At 41.2% G+C, this 16,866-nt stretch overlaps 2 protein-coding genes across 4 annotated transcripts in view; one reads left to right on the forward strand and one right to left on the reverse strand.

Annotated features, from left to right (window-relative positions):
- The window catches only part of abi3bpa (ABI family, member 3 (NESH) binding protein a), a 37,575-nt gene extending 27,488 nt beyond the window's left edge, over positions 1–10,087 (forward strand). For all 3 annotated transcript variants that reach the window (XM_085135672.1, XM_085135670.1, XM_085135671.1), the window contains 2 exons: positions 94–216; positions 301–10,087. In XM_085135672.1, the coding sequence (XP_084991798.1) occupies positions 94–216; positions 301–416 (239 nt within the window). In that variant the 3' untranslated portion in view covers positions 417–10,087. The remainder of the gene's footprint in view (positions 1–93; positions 217–300) is intronic.
- Positions 2,467–16,734, reverse strand: tfg (trafficking from ER to golgi regulator). The gene is made up of 8 exons (XM_085135673.1): positions 16,594–16,734; positions 13,754–13,967; positions 13,525–13,608; positions 9,940–10,086; positions 8,987–9,154; positions 8,723–8,869; positions 3,764–3,856; positions 2,467–3,657 (listed from the first exon to the last, which is right to left on the reverse strand). The coding sequence occupies exons 2-8, from the start codon at positions 13,935–13,937 to the stop codon at positions 3,269–3,271; spliced, it is 1,212 nt and encodes a 403-aa protein (XP_084991799.1). The 5' UTR covers positions 13,938–13,967; positions 16,594–16,734; the 3' UTR covers positions 2,467–3,268.
- Between the last annotated feature and the right edge of the window lie 132 nt (positions 16,735–16,866).

Here is a 16,866-nt window from a genome sequence, read left to right on the forward strand (position 1 = left end):
TCTTGGTTCTTTCTTTCAAATTCATTTGCAATGAACTGGGAGTTAACTTGTTATGCGGTAACTAAACAATGACTTCTATTCTCCCCAATGCAGGGAAGTTTTACAACATAGGGGATCAGACGGGATACGGCGAGGACCACTGTCAGTTTGTGGATTCTTTCTTGGATGGCAAGACTGGCAGCCATTTTCTGGCTGACCAGCTTCAAAGCAGACAAGGTATTTTGGTTAGCTGTAAACAACCGCTGATTATTTAATGCCTTTAATTTAGCGGAGTCTCATCTTTCCTCCGTTTGTTGCTAGGCTTCTACAGAGCGCTGAGACAAGAGCCCGTTTCCTTTGGAGAGATCGGAGGAAAGTCGCACGCGACTTACGTAGGCTGGTATGAGTGTGGCACGCCCATACCTGGAAAGTGGTAAGAACCCACAGGACTGTCCAGGAGGATGGACTAAGTAGTGAGGAAGAAGATGGACATCAAAGACGCCTGAGTGATCCTGAAGGGAGGTGGGCTTTTCTTACGTGGACTCTGTAGACGGCGCTTTAAAATCACACCTCCGTCCTGGATGTGGACTTCTACAGAACTATTAGGCGTCACAAAACTCTCTAGAGTACATTTCTTGATCAAAAATGTCCCTAGGGACAAAAGAATGCAGAAGTTGGAGTGATCCAAAATGTTGAACATACAATTAATCACAAGAGAAAATGTTGGGAAGCTGGCTCCCAAAGTGTAATAACTTGATATAAAGTATGATAATATTTATCAAGAATATTGAATTGTGTGTGCTGGGGCTTTTGAGATAAACTAAAATACAGTATTTGTATTGAGTGCCCACACTGGTCATGTGTATACAGACAGGTGCCAATCATATGTTCATTGTACAGGTTGACTGTAAAATACACAAACACACAGTGACCTTCTGCTGGCCCTAAGGGATTATTAACAGTTGCAGTTTGCACAGTATTAAACGTCTGCTCATATATGTATATGGTGTCCAATACAGTTTATTAAGTGTCCGACAGATGGTGGCACATTTCAGGTAAAAGAGAATAATCAGTGGTTCAGGCCAGCATTTCTATGGGAGCATTTAGAAATGAGACTTGATGCCATTAATGTCGGCTTGTCCTGTATTTTACAGAGTGAAAATATAATAGTGGAAACTGCACAAGTAGAATGTGTTCTCTTGTTATAGCTCTGCAAAAGGTTAAAAGAAATTGTGGCCTATATGGCTACAGTGATTTAATGCATTGTGTATAATTCCAGCAATCGATCCTGTTTTATTCTTATTGGCAAACAGACGGAGAAAGTTGGGATAGTTAGGGATATTATCTCCCTCGAGCACCACAGACTGGTGTGTGTGTGTAATGGCATTAAAAAGGACTTTAGATTCGCAATTAAACCATTAACTCATAATGAGAGTGTTCAAGTAAGGTCAAAGGTATAAGAGCAGAAGTTGTTTAGTCGTAGACGTAAATGTATCCTGGGGTCTCACCACCTGCTGACTAACAGAAAAAAGTGCAGCCTAAAAGCACTAACACTTTGGCTTCACTTTCAGACGCGTACAGTCTTTACTTAGCACAAAAAAGTAATATAAAGGAGAAACATCTGACCTGTTACTTTCAAGCACCTTTAAACTCCCACAAATTGAACAGGTTATTTGATTTTACTTGTACAAAAATATATACATTTTAAAAAAGATAAGACCATTCTCAATTTAAGGTTATGTGAACAGTTAACTACACCGTAACAGGTTGTAACAAGTCAATGCCTCTCAGCCGGAGAAGACTAAGGTAAAGTTACCACTCCTATCGGGAAATGGTCTGGTGTAATATATATGTTACACATATGTATGTATCTTTGTAATAAATGTGCAAACCAATGAAAACAGTTGTTTCTTTTTGCAGACGATGAATTTCAGTCCCTTGCTTTTTCTTGTTAAATTAAAAAGCAAGGGACTGGCAGTGATCTTGCCAGTCCTCTTTCAGTAAGAAAGCAACCCATTGCAACATCAGCTTTGCACACATGAGCGCGCTTGGCATCATTGCTGTAACAGAGGCAGACACAAAACACTAACACTGTGCTATCAATAACTGGGGATCATTTACAGTGGACAAAAGACATCTAGAAAGCAATCTGTCTGGCACGCACCAGGTGGTGAGAAATATTACACACCCTTGTCTAAATGTTATTAGCTCGGTGCGCTCAGTTCCTCTCACTCGCTGAGACAGTTTGACATGAAAGGCTAACCACATCCCACATGCAGGAAAATGAAATGGGAATACCAGCATTACCACAGGTTTCCAAATCCGGGCAGGGGAGAAGAATAAGAGATGAGCCAAACTTAACAAAGACATGAACTCATAAAAACCACAGAGAGTCAGTGTGTTGAAGAAAAGACTGCAAGACATCACAGGACCAAGAGTACCACAACCAAAACATTAAAAAAAAAGAAAAAAGGGGGGAACTCCAAATGGGTCTCAATCATTTATTAGGTCAGAGAAATAAATGTTACAGTTTATACATAAACAACTAATCTCACTTGAAGGAGCAATTTGATTTGATATTAGTAAAAACCAGTGATAAGAGAAAGAAAGAAATAGCTAGCTTTACTGGAGGTGATATTAGAAGCTAAACAAAAAAAAGTCCTCTTCATGACACAGGGATCTATACCTCCCATAGGCCATCACTTAGCTAGTGTTCCCCACCATCACTGACACATCATTAATACCGACACGGTGGTGAAATTGATCAAAAAGAATAAAATAAAACATGACTAAGGGGTAACTTTTCAACGAGATAGTGTTTTATGAACGCATCTATGCTGAGGAAATTCAAGACAAAGACTTTTGCTGTAAATGCAGACTGAATGCTGATCTTTCTCTCGAAATGAAGAGTTACCATGGAAAGGACAAACAGTTTGTGCAACAGCCTGTTTTGGTTTTCCATGTGTGTGCATACAGACTGGTTACATTTTTTACCATGGCAGATACAAGAGGGCCGAGCAGACGACGGAACTGGAGGGAAAAGACGGGAAAAATAACACGAGGAGCATACACCGGGGCCAGAACAGAGTGGTGTGTTGGAGCGACAGCGTACAAACACTAACCATCAGACTCGGGATGGGGGTGCTTTTTTAAATTTGGATTTGATAATTGTACAAGGGTAGGGGAAGAGGGAAGGTGCAGGGCAGTAAACCAGATTTCTGCACCCACTTCAAACAGTTGGAGCCACATATAGGATGATGATGGGATCAGTAACATCTGCTATCTTATTTTACCGGTACCCAGGTCCCGGTTGAGTGTAGCCCTGGCCATAAGGGGGGCGGTTTCGGGCATAAGGGTTGGCAGCTCCAGGTGGAGGGGTGACAGTGTTGCCTGGAGGCGGGGTATATCCTGGGCGGGGCTGGAACCCTGAGCCGGGCTGGGAATTGGGCGGCATCGTGTAGTTAGCAGGTTGGGAGGCCTGGGAGGTGTAGTTTTGTGGTGGGAATGCTCCTGGTGGGTACTGCTGGGTGCCCTGAGGTGGATGGGTCTGCTGCTGCCCACCCTGGAATCCTGCTGCTGCTGCTGCACCAGGAGCTGGAGCCTGCGAGGAGGGAGGAGCATAGTTCTGGAACTGCTGCTGCGGCTGTGGAGGGGCTCCGGGCTGAGGGTTGTATCCAGCTGCAAGAGGGGAAAGAGAATCTTTAATTCTCTCCAGACATAAAAGAAATCGGCTACACAGAACAGCAGCTACCCGTTTATCTGCTAGCATCACTTTTAATCTTACCAGGGTACTGCATACCGTACTGCTGCTGAGGTGGGGCACCTGGCTGCTGAGGAGGGTATCCACCTGGAGCTTGGTATTGCTGGTACACTTGACCTGAAAAGGTGGGGATGATCATGATCAGTGCCAAAGAATTTAATTTTGTCCAACAGCAATATGACCACTGCCTATTGGATTTGTATCCTCATCACCAGCAAGTGTGGAGAAAATATTGGACTAAACAGTGATGTTTAACCTTTATACTACGAACACTGCAAGCTGCATTATAAATCAGCTTCATGGTTTTTTAAGAGCATCTTTTCAACAGCTAATTTTGGTGTAATAGTGTAATTCTAACCACCATTATCACCAGGCTACCTCCACAGACATTTGGGAGGATTAAAGATTACGATAGACCTAAGATAATTGGATGCAGTTACAACAGCTCGAAAGCCCCTTGGTTGCATTTACACTTGGCTTTTTTTTTGTTTTTGAGAGCCAATATTATCTGATCCACCCCAGACACACGTGGGACTATCTTCACGGAAACACCTGTGCATCGGGATAGAATAACACACAACTCCTTTAATGAAAACAGCTGGAACCACTTTGATAGAAGTATCTGTTGTTAATCTCCCACAGAGACTGCTCTGTGGCACATTACAGTAAAATCTGTCTTCGAGCAAGAGAGAAGGATGCACGTGCAGGAGAAGGCATAAAATAAATAAATAAATAAATAAATGAATAACACTGCAGGCTTGAAGACATAACCCTGGATTTTTTTGCAAGAAAGAAGACACGTCTGTGTTTGCAGACAGTGACTTCATGGGTTTGCACTGCCTACGGACAAATGAGGAGAATGATCAAGTCTAAAGGTCCAATCATCCCAATACTTTACTTTAAATAGTAATTCTTACGAGGCCTTTAAACCTGGAGCATCGTCATGCTACACCCTTTAATACAGTCAGTAATCAGGAGTATATCTTTCATGACAGGGAAAGGTCTTTTTGTTACTGTTACTTTCATTTGCTCATTACATTTTCCATCGAATGCCTTACAGTTCAGCAAATGTGCAAAAACTTGGCGAAAAACTGTTCTCTCCCTTAACAAGGCCTAAATACTACTCCCAAATCTTTGGCCTGGCAAATAAGTAGGATGACGACGCATGAAAAGCACAGCGAGAGAAGGCATAATGAAAGAGGGCTGGGTTCACTGGATTATTAAGTGCTGGTAAAAGCTGGTGCTTATTTTCCACAGTTCTTAGAGAATCTACACCAAAGGAAAGCTCAAAGGAGATTTTAAGCACCTATCAGATTGTTCTGTACTGTCTGCATTCAAAAGTAAATCCATATATAACGACATGCTCCAGGCGAATTACTCCACAAAAAACACATTCCATACACTACAAAGTAATGTCTGCTGGAATATTCAACCTGAAAACTTTGTCTGGTTTGGGAGACACCTGACAGCTAACTGCTTAGAAAGACTAACTCTTTGATGTCTCTGTATAAACACCTCAGTGGTGTGGCAACCATGTGTTATCTTCTTACATGAATATTACATGTGTGGCGAGGCACGTGTGTGAAATTGGCTTCTCCTGTTCTCCTCGCCTGTAATCCATCATCAGAGTTATGTAACAGAGATGGAAAGATGCACGGCTGTCTGACCTCTCCAAGAGGTCAACCAACAGGGGTGAAAGATGTGATAGGTAGGCTGAAGAATTACTTTCATTTTGGCTGCAGGCCTGCTGACTTCTCCGCTTGTCTTTAGGAGGAATAATGAGGTCCTATTTTTAAATAAACATTTCACATCGAACACACATCTGCCCATCTGATTACGAGTCTCGTGTAACTGTTCTGAGTCACGGTTACATGCGCACGTGTTTAGTTTCTTTCTTTCTTGCAAAGATGTAAAAGATTTTTGCCAAGTGTCCATCAAAGGAAAGCGTAAAATCTTTACCATCTGCTTATGGATCTTGTTAGCAGAATTCTTATGGTAACAAGTAACCTAGGTTTGCATTAAAAGTGAGCTTGAGGCTACTTTTAAAAAAGGCCACACATGTTCAGTTGGCATCTAGTCTCACAGATCACCGTTTTACAAACTCTTGTGCATTGACAGGCTGCTCTGATTTGCCTTGAGGCTTTTATACTAGTCTGCAACCGAGGACAGGAATAGCGTGAGGGAAAGGGTTGACCGAAGGAAAAGAAGATGCCAACCTGCTGCATGCAGGGCATAAAGACAGGGTTTGGAAGATCATTTCTGCAGCTGTTAAGAAGTTATTCTTTACTGATCTGTGGGAGCTTTCTACCTGCACAGCAAAGTTAGAGTGAAGCATGGTTAAATTTTGCTCAACTACGTGTGACGTGGTGAATGAATCTCTTATAACTACCTACATCCAGCATATAGCTACACAACATCTAAAACTTTTTTGTTTGATGCACCCACACATCAGGCCTTCAGTGACACAACAATACACTAAAGCCCCCTCCTTGCATTTGCTTTGGTTAATAGCAGATTACTCATAGTAGGTATGGAAGATTCTGACTTTAAAATGTTTGAACCAAACTAGAAATGGAGAACGACTTCAAAGGAAAAGTCGTGGCTTGTTCTGAAACAAACACCTTTCGTTTACTTTGAACAACTGAGTGTCTTCTCTGCATGCTACTATGACCACAGCTACATATTGGTGACAAAAGCACTTGACTCCTCTCGTAATCTTCCTTTGACAAAAGGACAAAAAAAAATCCTGATCTTTCTGTTCGGTCTTCTGAATAAAACATAGTGTGCTGCTGCTGGCTAACCATCCCCCCTCTCTCTGTTTTGGACCAGCTAAACTCTTATTATGCCCTCTGGATAGGTTCTGGTGCTCTAACCAGGCCAAACCGCAAACCACCAGCTAAATGGAAGTCATACAACTCGTGTGCTGATCTTCAGCGTAGCAGGTGTGGTCAGGAGTCTGTGGAGTGACTGCTCAGAGTGAAAGTTACAGCTCTCACAGGGTGCAACATGAGGCTATTTCGCTGAGCCAAACCACAAGCTAAAAACAACCCAGCACATTCACAGCAATAAGTGAAACGATACAAAATGCTTCACCTCTGTGGCTGCACCTGTCTGGCTGCCTTTTATAACAAAAAAACAGGCCAGAAAGTGTTAAGTGAAAAGTTTGAATATGGAGTGAGAATGAGAACAAGACAGATTGGCATGTAAAACCAAACCCCCCTGAGAGCTTGATGCTAGAATGTAGTTCTGTTAACAAAATACTTTCCCCCCCAAACAAACTGCCTGGTATGTTTTCTTCATTTGTCTTTATCAAGGATGATTCAGAGTTAAAGACTGCACCCGAGAGAGCTACGATAAGGCGCGCTGAAAGATGAATATTAATTACATGGGGATGCTCATGGTTACACTGTGTTTAAAATTAAACTAAATGTTAATTAGTCATTATAAAAAATATGCTATTTCAACTGCAGAATGGGTCTGATTGCCAAAAAAAACAAGGTCAGAGTACATGCAATGATCAGTAATATGGGAAATGGAAAAAATGTATTATATGAAGCACACCAAAGGCACAGTACAGTCAACCTATGCAATGAAATCAGTGGGGCTCATGCAAAAAAAAAGTTATAATAGTGTTATAGGCCCTATATTACTTGTATAGGGCAAACAATAGTGATGCCCTATACAAGGCGTGCTTTCATTCTAGCTCAAGATCAGCTACTTATGTGTGTAATCCTGCTCCAGCCCTGAAATAGATAAGTGTTTAGGAGCTTCAGGCTGCAATAACTGGGCTAGTGAATGCTCCATCACCTGAGACAGCGAAAGCGCTTTTATCAAAGTACGCCTTAAAACTGATCCATGATCACAAATGTGCACCAAGTGTCAAGAAAGTTTGTGGTTTCCATTTAGCCTGAACTGGTGACATGTAGGCAAAACCGTTGCTTATTAGAAGATGTTTAAAGAAAACAGCACATTAAAGGCTTTTCTTGGCTAAATATATTTATTTTTTTATGTGCCTGTTTTTTGGTTTGTGTTGGAAAACTGTTAAATATGACAGAAATTGAATTACTTGTCATTTGTGCCTGCAGTGTACATTGTTGCACTGCTGGAAGTTATTGTAGTCACCCACACTGCAGGGCCTCTGACACTCTGGGCTCTGAGGTAATTTTTGCTTTGTACAAACAAATTTGTGAAAGGAAAAGACTGATAAATTCCACATTCGTGTGTGAAACGCTCCTACACGCCGTTTAAAGACAAATTTGTGCACACACACACTATGAATGAGGCCCAGTGTGCTCTTTTAAATTCAATCACATTTCTCTCCATTTGATCTGTTCCGATCCAAACAATCTTCCTCAATTCCAGAAATTTCCACTAGCTCTGGTCTACTGTGTTTCTCTGGCAGGATGAAAGCTAAAAGCTTAGTGAGCTACAATGGCAGCAGTAACAGCTGGTGCATCCTTCCTACTCTACATCTTTACTTATTGGTAGATTACACACACATAACTCAAATCAGTAAAGGTAGATTGAAAAGTAGTTCAACAACACAAACTGGGATTGGGAGGACTTTTGTATTTAAACAAAGCAGTAAAAACACAATGTACATAATAAATTGACAACTGTGTGCATTTCCTTTAGCTTGGAAAACCTGCTATATCCTTTCTTTAGTTTCATTTTTTAGTCAGAACTACTCTTTGGAAAAGAAATACTCCTGGATGAGCTTTTGTCAACATAGTAGCTCAGCAGGCAGTCACACTTTTGTAAGGCTACTATGGTGGCAAATTTGGAAAAACATTGTTTAACAGCACCACTGTAAAAAGTAATTGCTTAATCTGCCACACTGCAGGGCCTTTGACACCCCTGTGCTTATAAAGACATTATGTAACTGTGCTTACTTTTTTGGAGGACACATATCTCTGTCAAAGGATCTGTATGCTTTTTTTATTTGTGTATTTTCTACAGCAAGTGCGTGTGCACACATCTCACCATCCATGCCCGCTGGGGGTCCCTGCTGCACTCCAGCATATGGAGCCTGTGGCTGAGGGGGCACTCCTGGCTGAGGCGCTGCAGATGAGGAAGAAGCAATGCTGTCAGGGGTTCCTGAACGCTCCTCTGCTGCAACTGCTGGGGGAGCTATACAAACGGCACACAAATGCACAGACGATCAGAAGAGACACAGATGCCTGATATAGAAACTAGACAATTAAATAAAATCAATTTTCAAAGATAGCATTTGCACTTCGGCTCTACCTGGGGCCTGGTCCTCGCTCAGGCCAAAAGAGGAGATGACATTCTTGTTGACCTCATCCTGGTTTTTTAATGGATCAAAGGCCGACATACTGGCTGCACTGACTGGAGTGGCCTGTTTCACTGTGGGGTCAGCTGTCACAACTTTTCCTTCACGCCCATCCACTGATTCTGGAAAGGGAAGAGGAAATGTGATGCTAAGACAACATTTTAGCTTGTTAAGATGCCATGGAGACAAAAGTGTAATAAAACGAATAAGGGTCTGGGTGTTTCTGACAAACTGCAAGTTTTCCAGATTACCCTTTTATATTTAACTCAGTTGATCCTTAAAGGCCAAAAACTATATGAGCATATTTGTTAAGAAGTAATGAGAAATATTTTAAAAACTTTTAATGTAGCAGCTTACAATATCAAAGCTTTGGTCGCAGCTATGATTAGTCAGAGAGACCTTGTTTTTGCTCAACATGTGTGCATATGTGGGCACGATTGACCACACTCGGCTGGACTGATCTAGCATGTAACAAATTTAGAGTCAAACTGCAGACAAATATTTGTTTAAAAAAAAATAATAAAAAAATGTGTTCAATTAATCCAACAGTTACTGACTCCAGTAAACCGTCTCAGTTTGGTGCCAATGTCTTTGCGGGACACAGCTCTTATAGCTCCAGCTACAATACTGTGGACTATGAACCACTTTTATTAGTTAAGGAGGTCACGCAGTCCATATTACCAAGATTATACTGAGTCCCAGAGATCTAAAAGTAGAAACTATAACACAAAGAATCATAGAACCACCCAGTTGTAGAGTTGCTAACGACCCAGTGAGTTGTTCATAACATAAATTCGTGTACATGTTTAATTGTTTTTTCTATGACTACACTATGCTGCATTTGGCAAAAGGCTTATATTATATAACAAGCTTGTATGTAGTCTATTGTGTGAGTGAGTGTGCTTACCACTGTCTGGGGCTGTAGCAGCCAGACCAGGCTCTGTCGGGGGCTCCAGGGTATCAAGGAGGTTGTTGACTTTATTCCTGAGCTCAATGAGCTCCCTGCGCAGGTACTTTACCTGACTGGACTCCAAAGGCCGCGGCTGACCATTAACTGCAGATAATAAGATGAAGAACTCAGAAAACAATAATTTATTTCAGTAATAAAGCAGAGTAAAATCTTCTCTATCCGCGCTCCTGTTGAGCACTTTTAAACTACAAAACTCCCACCGATTTTGTAAACTACTGGAACTGCATCTCATTCATTGTGATATCTTACTGTCTAGAACTCCTTGGTCATATAAATCATGGTTTGGATGATAATCGAGAGTAGAATATCTGGGTCAGAGTGGACTCTAATGCAGCAGCATTGGCTCACACTCTCAGAAACACCAAAGTTCCTCCAGACTTATTAATAAAACTGTTTATAAGGATTGACGCCTGACAATAAAATCATGTGGTGAACTTCACATTATGCACTGGACAGAAAATAACAATGGAAATAAATAATTAAAAAATGCCTGGCAGCTAAGAGGCCAGTCAAAATAGCTCAACACATAATGGTAAATTTAAAACTATCTGACTTCTGCACTCCAGTTGTTTGGAAGCCAATAAGGTATCTGCATGTTATGAGTGATGATCTGTTGGCTCCATAATCTAAATACCTGGGATTACTGGGATCATCTGTCACATGGTTACTTCCACAAAGCCATTCACACCTGCTGCTGAGCTGAGCAGGAATCGCTGTCACCCCACCCTGACAGCCAAGCATTTAACTAAGAATGGAGCCAGGTTGTTGGCAATAAACTGAAACCTGCTAATCTGCAGGAAACATGTGACAAACCTCTTCAAAACAGTCAACTCTATATGCCCTGTACCACATCTTCTCACTGACCAAAGAGTGAAATTTCCACTGCAAAAGGAATGAACTGGACGTCGCTCCACATTCCTCTCTCACACAAGTTTCTCTGTCTGACTGAATAATGCTGAACAGAAACGGATGGGCTCATGAGGCACTGTGCTGAGACGCAGGCCGTCATGCGGTTCCAGCTCCTCTCCCTGCCTCTGAATATCAACACATGTTGGACGGTGTAATTTCCACGTGAGGTCAAGACATGCGATTACGAGCCAGGGCTCTGTTTTGATTTGTAGGAACTTAAACAACTTTTTCTCTTTTTTTTTGAGAAGAAAAAAAAAACCTTTCCGCTTCCAGCCTAATAATAGAGGCTACAGCAGGAGTGACTGAGAGCAGAGCACAGGAAACAACATCATGTCGTTAACACAGTTTAGACAGTAGAGAATGTGTGCTGATGCACTTCTAATGTTGTGAAAGAGTTTTTTAATCACAGATTTGATGCTGGTTTGCTATGGTTACGAGTCACACTTTTTTGCAGCTGTAGGTAATGTTCTACATACTAAACACCCCAAAGTTGGACTTAAAGTAAGCTTAAGGTGGTACCCAATCATAACTATTCCAACATGTTCATTGGATATTTAACACACTTCAGTTCACATCGCTACTGAAAACTTACTGACTTTTCATTGCCCTGGAGCAACTTTTTCACAAAAAGTACTTCTCGCAAAAACATATAGACAGTACTGCTACACAGTCCACTCAGATGAGACATGCCTTCCTGTCTACAATTCAGGGAGCAAGCACGCAGTTAGACACTGAAGCACAATCAGGTGCTCCAAGCTTCAAATATTTGTTGGTTGTTACGGTCCAATCTCCAGAGCCCAAAAACAGTATTGGTATGCTGTTTCTAAACTGACAAAACTCCAACACTATTAGTTACAGCCAGGAAAGACAATCCTCTAAAACACAAGCCAAACACTGGACACAGTGTTGTGTTAACAGAATAACAAAACACCTGTACTGTAAAAATGGCCCCCCAGAAAGTTTGATTAGTGAAAGAATCAACTTAAACTTTTACAGGCTCAGAATATTTCTTCTCTTACCGCCTAGCATTAATATACAGCTTTGCTGTGACTGAAAGAAAAATAAATCTGAAAATGCGGCATATCTGATTATATACATTTCATTCAGCAAGGATTATCAATACACTTCAGTATAAGCGAAAGTGTACCTTTTTTCCTGAGACATAAGAATAATTAATTGATGGCCTATTTTTAAAAAATGCATTTTTATATGTAGTGTTTCATTATGGATTTAAAAACATTTTTTCCATGCAGTCATCGATTTTCTGCTACTAATCTGAGTTAACAGTCTCTCTATCCAGTTCTCCAAGGGGGCACTGAGGTGTTCTCAAGCAAAGCAAGGGCCATCATCTCTTCAGCATGTCCTAGGATCTTCTACTAGTTGGGCATGCTGGAAACACCTCAGAGGCATCCTAAAAAGAGACTGAGCCCCTCACCCAACCACTAAGGGAGGCAACCCATTTTGAACACTTGCAGTCTCATCCTTTCAATCACTATCCAAAGCTAGTGGCAATAGGGGAGGGTGGGAATATAGATTGACTATTACGATTGTAAAATATTAAATATTACAAATAAAATGTATAATTTAAATCTTAAGCCTCCTATTAACCACAAACCTGTAAACAATGAGGCTAAAACGTGTACGGCAAAAGCATGGTCGACACAGCCAGGCTTTCTTAAACCTAAAACTCTGATCCTTCTGCTTCAGAGAGGAATAACAGCTAAATTATACTCTGAGCTTGAAGTTTGGGAAAAAAAATAATTAGGAAAATTACGATGCATACAGCTGATTTGAAATTTAGAACTCTGAACATAACCTGCTTAAGGTTATGTGTTCAGCATATTTACTATAGTGATATATTATAGCGAAATAGCCAAGGGCCCTGTGATAGGCTGGCAACATGTCCAGGGTGAACCCTGCCTGTTGCCTGCTTGTAACCCCGCACTGAAAAAGGGATGGATGGATGGATGGATGGAACAAAACAAACGCACCTAAGCCCATTAATCTCAATGTTGAGTACACCTCTTTGATCAAAGTCCACTTTTTTTACCATTTCACTTATCTTAATCATACTTTGGGAAAACTAACATACTAAGTCCTACAAAATCCCAGAAATTTCATCACAATGTTTTTACTACTGACAGCAACAAAGCCCAAATAACATGTTATATAGGGTGAGGCATATTGGCTGGTCAGGTAACTGATTATTCAGCGAGTTACACCTGCTGAGCTACTGAATGACTGTTAGAATTATCTGGGTGGGGCAATGGTTTAGCCCAACAGGTTGAGGTGGCAACCCATAAGCTATAAGGTCTTTGCAGAGGCTCTGGTTCGAACCTGCTCCAAGCTATTTTCTGTCCAGAATAACTGGTACAAAATACACACATCTACTACCTGTCATAGTGTTTGTTTGTTAAATCGGTGCTAAGAAACAGCGATTCCAAAACAAATTAGTCAGAAGGGAGTGTAGATCATTTTCATTTGGACAGCAACGATCTGAGGTTTGCTGTGTGGAAAAATAAGCTAGACTGCCCTCCAGTGACTGGCTGCTGTAACAGCTGAAGAGACTAAACACGCATATAGTCCATAGGAAGAAATGTGTTAATTTCTTACCAAACAAAGTCAGTTTGAGTATTCTACTACACTGGATGGCGAATGAGAGGTCAGAGCTGTCAAAAATGGTAATGAGGTCATCATCTGTAAACAGGAAATGGGCAAAAGATGATTAGCTGTACAGCAAATTGTCACTTTCAAAGAAAATATGCTGAGATTACCATCACAAGTACACTTGTCACCAGAGGAAGACCGGACCCTCACAGGCCTTTTCTGTGTCCTGACTCACCTTCATCCTTGTATTTGATAGTGACCTCGTCGTTACTTTGCAGCTTTCCCCTGAAGACACGCTGCATCATGAGCACCAGCTCATCATAGGTAATGTCTTCATTATGGATGGGAATGCGTCGGATGTCGTCACCCAACTGGGCTTTGATGATCAGCTTCCCGCTCAGGTCCAGCTGGCCGTTCATGGTGCCGTCTGACCTCTTCTGCTCCCAGCACTTGACAAAGGTAGAAGAAAGGTGTTCACACTTTCAGTGCAGCCCTGAACTCTTCTAGGCATTACCCAACAGGGAGTGACACACAGTCACACTGAACACTGGCCACTCTTTAACCTTCCAGCTCCTTAGTACAAAGTAGGGTTGTATAATTACTCAAATTTGATTTGCAATTACAATTTATTCTACAGTTTTTAGTGATTATCAAAGGCTAATTCAGATAAAATAATTATTGCGCCACATTATATTTTTATTTCCTTTTAGACAAGGCAAGGCAAGTTTATTTGTATAGCACAATTCAACAACAAGGTGATTCAAAGTGCTTTACAGAGACATTAGAAACAAAAACAAATAAAAAGCATGATTTAAAATTGATTAAAACAAGCAAACAAACTAACTAATTAACAAACAAACAAAACAGTATATAAAATCAAAACAGATAAAATCAGAACAGTAGATAAAATCAGTAGTTAAAATGTAAGTTTTGAAATTTAAGCTTAAGTACAGATTTGGTGCTTTATTCAAATGCAGCTGAGAACAGGTGAGTCTTCAACCTGGATTTAAATAAACTGAGTGTTTCAGCTGATCGGAGGCTTTCTGGGAGTTTGTTCCAGATATAAGGAGCATAAAAGCTGAATGCGGCTTCTCCGTGTCTGGTTCTGACTCTGGGAACTGATAAAAGACCGGATCCAGATGACCTGAGGGATCTGGAAGGTTCATAGGTTCAAGGTTTAACCCTCTTAAATCAGTCTCTGCTGGGAAACTATCCAGAAACTTCCCAAACTGCATGTGTAAACAGAGCTGGCGTGAAAAGCAAAACATATCACACACCAAGGCAGTTTATTTGCATTCATTTTTATAATCTCTTCTCTGCAGGGTTCAAATGGAAATTTATTGAAAATGCTAGGATAGCAGGAGCAGGCTAAAAACAGTAACATGGAAAAATGTGTCATAACATTTTTTTTTTAACTGTGTGAACATAAGAGCGCAAAAACTACTTAGGAGGTATGCATACTGCAGTGCCAGGGCACCACTAGTCAGCAAACTGGCATTCACAGCGACATGTATGTCTAGCTTACAGAACAGAATATATAATTATTAGTTAAGCCCTTTTTAAAACTAGGTTAGAATAAGTAGGTCAACAGTATAGTGCTTTTTCAAGTCCCAAAGAGCTTTACACAACCAGTCATCGACCCATTCACACACACATTCACACACTGGTGATGGCCACAGCCACCCTGGGGCGTACTGACAGAGGTGAGGCTGCCGGACACTGGGCCCTCTGACCACCACCAGTAGGCAACGGGTGAAGTGTCTTGCCCAAGGACTCGAACCGGCAACCTTCCGATTACAAGGCAAACTCCCAACTCTTGAGCCACGATTAAGCCATAACAGCTGCTGTGAGAACAGTCCTATGATTACATTAATATGCCAAAATTAACAGCTTGTCTTCACTGTCACAAAGCTCTCTTAATGTTGACTGAGGCCTGTTTGAAATTACACACAGAACAGGAGCGCTCCTCCCTTGACTTAAATGATTTGATCAAACAAAGCAAATCACTCCAGAGTCTAAGGGTCAAACATCTTGATGTGAGGTGGCACAGGCTATAGAATAACAGACCTCCTTATAGACTTTGACCCAAAATATCATCTCTTCTGATAGGAGAAAAAAAGCTTTCAAAGCCATTTGGCGAATCATATAAATGATTACAAAGTAATCGCACATTAAAACCCATTTTACTCATATCATACCGGTAAAACAGATATTTCTTTGGGGGGAGGGGGTATGTAATAAGAGGCCTGCACTCATCAAACAAGGTGGGGTTTACACACTGTGTAAAGTTAACGTAAACCTCATCGTTCGTGTACAGTCACGAGTTGGATTAACTCTGACGTTATCTCCTGATGTTGTAAGCTCAGCAATATACTCTTTCTGTCCGGGCCAGATGAGTAATTGGCTGGATGCTAGGGATTGGGTGGTAGCTAACGTTTAGCGTACAGTAACATTTAATGAGTACGACTGGGGTTAAAAAATTAAACCGAAACGGAGTCTATCAAGTTAATTTCTAGAGCTCTGGAAACAAATCTTAAAATATCACAGAAGCGAAGGGTAAAACTTTTAAATAATGGCAAAGGTCGCAGTTATCTATCAGTGGCCCATCAACAAACAGGACTGACTGCTAACGCTTATTAGGCCGTTTCACCACTGCAATTGCAGTGTTTACTGTATACGTTACGTACACTTAAAAAAAAAATGAATGATCTGTTTAATTTCCTGATGTATATCTGAAAAAGCTGGAATAATAACACTTAGCTTTTCCTATATGACAATGAGTCGTCAACAAGCTGTTTCCTGTGTAACTTATAACAGCGCTACCTCTACCTATAGAGCTAGGTAAGAAGGCATAAACTGATAATTTCCCTACTTCCCCTTACATAGACTCAATCAGATCAGTTAATTGACGAATCTTTTGTTAAACAACTCCCTCTGTATCAGTCTCGACACCTGTTTGGACGAGCTAGCGTAGCGTTAGCTCCCTGCGTAGCTAGCTAGCACCACAACAGTACGTAATAGCATAGAAACTGCTTTGTAGTTAAATTATAACATAACTCGAAGTAATGTTTATACCTGAACCAGACGACTTGACCACGATGTATTTCACGGGTTTCCCCAAACCGTGAAAATCTAATCTATTAGCTAGCCTAGCTAGACCCGGGCAGCAGCATCAGGAAGTGTCCTCCAGACTGTCAACGTCAACCAGTACGTGGCATTCAGTGTGCGCAGCCGCAGACCGACTGGAACAAAGTGCGTTGAGAGCCTTCACAGAATTTCAGCCATCATCTTGAGCAGCGTTTATTTATTTACCTTTTGCACACCTGATAGCTAAGCACGCACAGAGTC

The sequence above is a fragment of the Neolamprologus multifasciatus genome, chromosome 16 (genome assembly GCF_963576455.1).
Source record: "Neolamprologus multifasciatus chromosome 16, fNeoMul1.2, whole genome shotgun sequence".
In the NCBI taxonomy this organism is placed as follows: Eukaryota; Metazoa; Chordata; class Actinopteri; order Cichliformes; family Cichlidae; genus Neolamprologus; species Neolamprologus multifasciatus.

Coding starts and splice junctions, on each gene's coding strand:
- tfg (XM_085135673.1), bottom strand. CDS start 13,937: ATGAACGGCCAGCTGGACCTGAGCGGGAAGCTGATCATCAAAGCCCAG. Junction 13,609..13,753: donor TATCAAATACAAGGATGAAG/GTGAGTCAGGAC, acceptor TCCTGTTTACAG/ATGATGACCTCATTACCATT. Junction 3,658..3,763: donor GTACGGTATGCAGTACCCTG/GTAAGATTAAAA, acceptor CCCCTCTTGCAG/CTGGATACAACCCTCAGCCC.